The 8,289-nt window shown below is 39.3% G+C and overlaps 1 protein-coding gene across 1 annotated transcript in view; it reads right to left on the bottom strand.

Moving 5' to 3' along the window:
* LOC115215803 overlaps positions 1-1,168 on the bottom strand; it is a 1,387-nt gene extending 219 nt beyond the window's left edge. Inside the window, exons 1-2 of the mRNA XM_029785105.1 lie at positions 1,112-1,168; positions 1-201 (exon numbers count right to left, since the gene is read on the bottom strand). The exon at positions 1-201 is cut by the window's left edge and continues 219 nt beyond it. Coding sequence (XP_029640965.1) covers positions 1-201; positions 1,112-1,168 — 258 coding nt within the window. The remainder of the gene's footprint in view (positions 202-1,111) is intronic.
* Between the last annotated feature and the right edge of the window lie 7,121 nt (positions 1,169-8,289).

Raw genomic sequence — 8,289 nt, 5'->3', positions numbered from 1 at the left:
GTGGGGAGGTGGTCCTGGAGGCTCTGATGAACTGAGAAATTCTGTTGGATGATTTATCACCTCTTCTGGGTCTGGGATTGTATCAACTGACTTATAGATGAAAGGACTTCCAGGACGGTACTGCAGTAGCTGCTCATTAATTTTACTTACAGTGCTGTTTTTCGGAGCCTGTATCACTCTTTCACACAGCCAATTGAGATTCTGATAATTTTATTACCAATGAATATAAGGGTGACAATAGAGTTGCCTTCCTTCACAACGTAACCCAGGAAAGGGTATTTTCTGCACCCAGAGGCCCATTACTCATTGTGAAAAAATTTAAGGGTCTAAAACAATCTCTGGAACAGAAGTAATGTATGTTCCCAGTTTGGAGAAAATCAGAAATTACGCGGGTTTACACACAGAACACACACACACAAACTCACTTTTACATATATATATAGATAGATATATTTACATGAAAAAAAAACATTAAATGTATAACAGATGAAATTATCAAGAAAAAACTCTCGCCAGGTTAACAAAGAAAATGAAACAAAAGAGAGTAATTAAACAGCAGAAGATTGCGGCAAAGGGAGTAATGGGTTGCTCTCCCCAGACCAAATAATGTGTTCGGTCGCATCTTTCCTTAGCACATTCGAGAAAATGTGATTAAGAAACAATTTTAATCGATTACCTATTTTGGTATATGCTGATCAACCTTTTTAAAGGTTAAGCTGCTGAAAATATCTTTTAGAAAAGCTGATCTGGTTAGCTGAAGATGGAATAATCCTTTTGTTTATTGCCCTTAGTAAATGGGTCAGTGTGGGACTCTTGGTAGACCATGTATTATAATATGAAGCCTACAGGTACTGGGACAGTACATATTGTAGTACATATTGTAGCATCTATTGAATAATGTAGTCCCAGGCATTTTCTGGGAAATCGTTTTGGCTGGAACACTTTTGATCACAAGATCTTTAATCAAGATTAATATGGCTAAACAACCTCTCCACACCACCACCACCACCACCAGCAGCAGCAGCAGCAATAGTGAATAAATGAGATTTTTGCTAAATATTTTCTGGTACCGAGTTCGACCTTATAGTGAGACAAAGTCATGACTCATTACCCAACTGATTAGGTCAACAATCACATATTTGACATCACTGTTTGTGAACAATTGCATCGTTGATTGGAGGTATATAACAGGCCACTCACTGCTTTTCTGATTGTGAGAGTATCGAGGATGCGTTTATAATTTGGTGCAGAGGAAATATTACAAGGGATTCAATCACAAAGCACCATTACTTTCCGTCATTGTTTTTAACTTTTCCTGATGTAGGAATCTCATATCGTTGCATAAATTTTTTTCTGCTTTGCTAAAACTCGTAATTTCTTCAGATTTATGCTTACTCCATCACGGGTGGTGATGGAGTAAGCATTACTCTGACGAGTATTAATTTCTTATACAAAATTAACATGTCAATCTAATGCAGCTCGCTCACGGTGGGGAGATGTTGTTTCCCCTGTCACTCCAAATAGAACGTGACATTTTGTGGCTAAGGAGTCTTTGGCTCCTATTTCTAGCAATGCTGGTATTCATTGTACTGTTTGGTCACTTTTAGTGACGATATATATATATATATATATATATATATATATATATATATATATAATTATACACACAGATACATAATAGAAAGTAGAAACACATTATAAAAGCTTCTTTCATTCTACATGTGTGTATGAAGGTGATGATATTGCATTTAAGTTTACATATAAACTTTTGAAACAGAGAGTATTAATATTAATATGGATGTTATCAACAATTTTGTCTACAAAAAAATATTTATTCAAGCGGCATCATTCTACAATGAAACTGTAAAAGCAAGTTGATTAAAAGAGAGAAAAAAAAACGCTATATATCCCTTAGGCGCCTCAAGCGAACAGAGAAAAAGAAAGCAGAAAAACTCAATTTGAGTCAACCCACTTTAAACCTAACCGCAAATGTAGCACGCTGTATCCTAGCAGTGATCACTAAACACTTTCCAAAAGAACAAATATCACATTATTCAGCAAAAACAATACGAAAGTTAGCTCCTACGGCACAAAACCATCAATCATTAAAGAACAACACACCGATGAACATACAAATACACAAATATAAACTTATACAACTACATTACAACAATAGCATTCCCGTTATATCGAAACAAACATATTCTATAAACCAGCTGTTATCAAAGATAATAAAACTGAAAAATTGTACCAGCGCTACTAGTGAAACACTCAATGACATTTACATGCACATTCCAGAAGACATAGAAAAGAAAGGCAACATCCCTGTCATAACACAATGAAAAATGAAAGAAAATAGCATTACTGCAAATGCGAAACGAGAAATACTAGACTTGTCGCCGTCGTAAGTAAATGGTTCCGTAATCTTCTGCTATGAACCACCGAAAAATGCTTGAATATCCACTTACTAAACAGGGAATGAAATTACAACACGCTAAAGTCACCAAATTATCATCAATATTCAAAAGATGATCCAAACTCCAAAGATGATAAATCATCCACCTAGATTTTCTTCACAGGCACGCAGATAAATTAATACAACAAAGAGTTGAACTACAAACAGTCAGCCTACATTGAACCCAAAGGAAACAAATAAGTATAACCGATGCAAAAATACATGGTAAGACTTGGCAGATACAACTACACAAAAAAGAAAATAGTCTGCTTGACTTAAACACTCATACATATACGAAAACATTAAAAACAAGATCTTTTCAAAACTCCTATTCAAATAACAATATCACCTAGCTAGTAGTAGTGGTTGTCTTGGCTTAGAGCAGTTGTCCATCTTTACACCTAGCAGTGGTTGTAGCAGAGGCCCCACTAAGGTTTATAGAATTGTTATTGGTAGTTGGTGTCCCTCTTTCTCAACAGTTAGAATTCAGACATGGTTGTTATTTAATAATGAAGGATATTTATTTGTTAATGCGGTGTCTTTGAGTTGTATTACCACCAGAGTTGGACGCTGCGAAGGACTACGAGTTTGGATTACCAGAATAGCAGAATTGTGTTGTGTTGCATTTTGGACTATTTTCTTTAGCTCTTTCTTCTCCTGTCTGTCTTTCTGATCTTTTTTTTGAGTTTCTTTATAGACTTTCATTTGAACATTTTGATTTTTGTTTGTAGACTTTTCCTGTTTTGGCTATCAACATGGCACCGGTGAAATCCGCTTTGGAGTGGCAAATTCTGGCCCCCAAAGAAAGGGTTAAAAATTATACGGAGAGAACGGTGATGTTAAGGACTTATTCTAGGGTTCTTGACACCATCAAAGTCTTCTCTGAGGAAGAAATTGAGGAGGAGTTGGCAGACTATCTCCAACTGTTAAGTTTATCCGCAGGGGTGTGAAGTGTGAAACTGTGTGTGTACTTTTTAACACTCCTGCGGAAGCTCGTAATTTTGCGAACACGCCTTTGGAGGGGGAGAAAATTTTGTTTCTCCCTACTTATGGCGGTAGAGGGTTGACAAGAGCCTGGGTGTGCGAGCTGCCACCCGATATAGAGGCCGAAGGGATAGAAGACACTATCCTTCGGGGCCTGGGTGGCGGCCCTGCCAAGCTCTTAAATGTTAAAATGTTGCCTGCGGTTGATTGGGTCGGGACAAAAGCAATTTTGACCCTATGGACTCAATCAGCCGATGATCTGGATTTACCAGATTTTTAAATAATGGCCGGTTCCAGGTACCCGGCGATGGTTGAGGGACACCCCACCCTCAAGTGTCACTTGTGCCAGGAATCGGGCCACATAAGGAAGAACTGTTGCCGGGACCAAGCAAAGGTCCTGGAACAATTAATTGAAGAGGTGTTCCCTGCTCCCCCAGTAGAGGAAAAAGTTGAGGAGGGGGTAACCTCCTCGAAAACAAAGGGGAAGAAAAGAAAGAAGAGGGACAACACTGGTTGCCCACCGATGAATCCTGAGACGGCGGGGGCGAGGGAGGGTCCTCCGGAGATGTCGAAGGAACTCCACCTTCCCGTCGTAAAAGGAAAAAAAAGAAGAGAAAAAAGAAAAAACGGGCCATTGCCGGTGACGGAATAGCCCGAAACCCCTTCGGTGGTATGTGCGCCACCGGAGGGGGGACGAAGATGACCTCGTCAGTGGGATGTGTGCTTCCGAATGAAGGAGTTGAGGCCCCTTCCAGTGAAGGTGGTGAAGAATGTATGTTCTGCTATCTCAGGGGAAGAGCTTTTGACAGTTTCGTGGAGAATTATATGGATAGTCGGGTCCTGAGGGAACCGAATTATATTGACAGCCCTGAGTGTCCTTCGCAGGTGAATGCCCTGGTGCTGGAAGGAAAGTATTGTGATCTGATAATTGACTCGTGTAAAAACAAGAATTATAGAATCCTGTTTTGGAGTCCCAGATTTCGGTGGCAGCAATGCTTGCAAGTTGCAAGAAATTTACTCGGGAAAGAATTGTAGAGGTTTATCGCCTCTAATTTGTGTATAAATTGTAATTTATAATTGTATGGACTTTTTAGTCCAAATATATTGTATCTTAAATTGTAAGAAGGTTAATACCTCTGTATATGCATTTTTAAAGAACAATGTTTTAGAGAAGCAGAGAGTCGGCGGGCGCTTTCTGCCTTCTCTCTTCTTTATTATTTTTTAATCATAATCATCCGCCTCATTAATGTCTATGTCCAACCCGCAAAGCTACCCATCTTTGTGTGGTGTGTGTGGAAGCACTCCGTCGGTTACGACGACGAGGGTTCCGGTTGATCCGATCAACGGAACAGCCTGCTCGTGAAATTAACGTGTAAGTGGCTGAGCACTCCACAGACACGTGTACCCTTAACGCAGTTCTCGGGGATATTCAGCGTGACACAGAGAGTGACAAGACCGGCCCTTTGAAATACAGGTACAACAGAAACAGGAAGTAAGAGTAAGAGAAAGTTGTGGTGAAAGAGTACAGCAGGGATCACCACCATCCCTGCCTGAGCCTCGTGGAGCTTTAGGTGTTTTCGCTCAATAAACACTCACAACGCCCGGTCTGGGAATCTAAACCAACCGCGATCCTACGACCGCGAGTCCGCTGCCCTAACCACTGGGCCATTGCGCCTCCACCCATCTTTGTGCTGCCTCTATGGCAAATGAAATGAAATAAAGTAGCTTGCTTATTTCCTATGAGTCTCAGTTGTCAGTGTGCGCATGCGTCATTGTGTTGTGCATTGAAGAAGATAGTCGGCTGTGTTTAGCCGGCCAAAAGAAGCTGTTGCAAGGTAAGACTTTTCTCTTGGACCTGGTGAGGGTCGTTGACTGTGCTTATATGTTTTACAAACAGGAAAACCTCACTGAATTCAGGATGTTGGTCTACTTGTGGTTCAGTAATATGGTCCATAGTAAATTTTTTTCTCATTGTCTAGTGGGCGTATCCTTCAAATACTTTGTTTTTACAACAACAACATTTACCATTATTGGAAAACTGTATTTGAAGTGTTCACATGAAGTGAAAATTTTTTCTCATTGTGAGAAATATAGTTTGGTGAGTTATCCTACCACCGAAAGTCGTTCGCTGCCAGTAAATAGGGTACTAGTAGCGTAGACTGGACCCGGTTTGCGCACACGCGTAGACGCGCGTCCGTGCTAGCCAGACGTAGGCAGTCAATTCTACGAGCTGACTGGCGCATGCACGATATATATGATATATACTTGCATCGATATATACGATATATACTTGTATACGATATATATAAGTATATATCGTATAATAATAATAATAATAATAATAATAATTGTGTACAGTGCTCAGGTGCACTACAACTCATCTAAAGTGTATATATAATCAGGTGAAGTTTCGGCGGATTTCGGAAAGCATGAGGGCCTTAAAAGATGCAGTGTCATGGCAGTCAACAACTGACGCAGGCAGTTTATTCCATGCTTCAGCAACTCTGAGCGTGAAAAAATGTTTCCGAAAGTCATGGGAGCTGTATTGTTTTCTGACTTTGTAGGCATGTCCACGTGTGTTAGACACATGGAGATCAAAAAGGTGTTCAGTGTTGTTGTTGGTGAGGTGGTTGATAACTTTGTGGGTGTTTACCAAGTCCGTCGCCAAACGCCGGAGCTTCAGTGAATCCATGCCCAGGGAAACAAGGCGCTCAGAATATGGTAGGTATATATATATATGGTAGGTATACAAGTATATATCGTATATATCGTGCATGCGTCAGTCAGCTCGTAGGATCGACTGCCTACGTCTGGCTAGCACGCTACACATGTGCGCAAACCGGGTCCAGTCTACGCAACTAGTACCGCATAAGGGTTTGGAGTACATGAATGCCCAGGAGATTTTTTTGCTGTGTTTTCTTTTTAGGAACTATTGTTTTCTTCTTCTATTGTGACTCTTTATTGAACTGTTTGATTGTATATTGAATATTTTATTGTATGTTATTACATGTTAATATTTGTAATGGACTATTAAATCCAATAATTGTAAAAACTGTCGCGAGACATTCAATACTTCGTTTTATTTATTCTGTTTAAAAAAAAAAAGAACAATGTTTTAGAGAAGAAGAACATTGGCGGGCGTTTTTGGCCTTCTCTCATCAATATCATCCCTATTTCATCATTCACCTCCTCAGTGTATATATCCAGCCCGCAAGCTACTCTTTGTAATGCCTTTATGGCAAATCTTCATGAAATAAAGTAGCTTGTTTACGAACTACATGGTTCCGGGTTCAGTCCCACTGCGTGGCACCTTGGGCAAGTGTCTTCAACTATAGCCTCAGACCGACCAAAGCCTTGTGAGTGGATTTGGTAGACAGAAACTGAAAGAATCCCGTTGTATATATGAGTATATATATATGTATGTGTGTGTATATGTTTGTCCCCCAACATCGCTTGACAACCGAAGCTGGCAGCGGTTCGGCAAAAAAGTCCGATAGAATAAGTACTAGGCTTACAAAGAATAAGTCGTGGGGTCAATTTGCTCAACTGAAGGCAGTGTTCCAGCATGGCCACAGACAAATGACTGAAACAAATAAAAGAGTATGTATATATATATGTATATGTATGTATTAACGTTTAAATTACATTTAAATGAACATTTAAATTACAGGGACGAGTATATCTTGCAATATTCTGTTTTCGTTGTTTTTTTTTCTGCTTCTGAATATCATTATTGTTTTTGGCCGCAATGTATTCTATTTTTGAATAACGGTCTTTTAATACACCATTGCAATCAATGTGTTACACTGAATATGTACTTCACTATTATTGGCAATTTCATTTCTTGGGATCGCTCTTTCGATATACTGCAAGATACGTATATAATCAGACACTCAGAATGATACGTGGTCACATTACCATCCATACTGAATATTCTATAATAGAGGTAGTTTGAGGTGTTTGGCCCTAGATTAACACTGATGAAAGCGATTCCATATATGACCGGTTTGTTCTTTATTTTTATCATAACATAAATCTTGGGAGATCTAGCTGCTATATCTAGTACTCAACTAATCACAGTATTAATATTAATTGTTGTTGTTAGTGTTGTTTAACCTCGGGAAAAGCTTAATTGAGCAGGCCTATAATCCAAGGGAATTCCGGCCTTCGCCATTTCGTTAATGTTATATAACAGATACATTATTATTTCCTTACCTCTTTGAAGAATGGAACGTGTGATATATAAGGGATATTTGGCTGTTGTTTCAAGCTGGAAGGCAGGGTTATTCTTTGTATAAGAAATATTTGTCATCGCCTTTTATGATGCTGTAAAGTCTAAACACCAACGTATCGTATTGATCAACCACAGATGGTTAAAGCACACACAGTGTTATTCTTTATGATACTCTAGGTCGAGGCCATATTCAACACTGGTCAACAAACACCATAAACCTTACACTGTTTCCCCTTACTCCCCTTTGTTTCTTTGTTCTCATCCTTTCATCAGTACTCTTCTTCATTCTCTCTTTTTCTCTTCACTGAATTAACTCTTACTGATGCAAAACTTCCCACCTCTCTTTTCTCCGAACCACCACCATTACCGTCTCCACCACTAGCCAATCTCCTCACCTACACACTTTCAGAGATTCTCCTTGACGATACCAAAATCAACACGATGTCTCTATTACCCTTGAACGAGACATGAAATGAGAAAATTGCTTGGATAAAGTATTCATGAAAAACACAGCTACGACTGTCGTTTGTAGCTAACAAACGTTAATGGTTATTAATATATTTATACAGCATATGAGACACTCATTTCCATATTGTAGCTGCATTTTATGGATAAC

Source organism: Octopus sinensis, linkage group LG9 (genome assembly GCF_006345805.1).
Source record: "Octopus sinensis linkage group LG9, ASM634580v1, whole genome shotgun sequence".
NCBI classification, from domain to species: Eukaryota; Metazoa; Mollusca; class Cephalopoda; order Octopoda; family Octopodidae; genus Octopus; species Octopus sinensis.
This window is presented reverse-complemented; position numbering and strand designations above follow the sequence as displayed.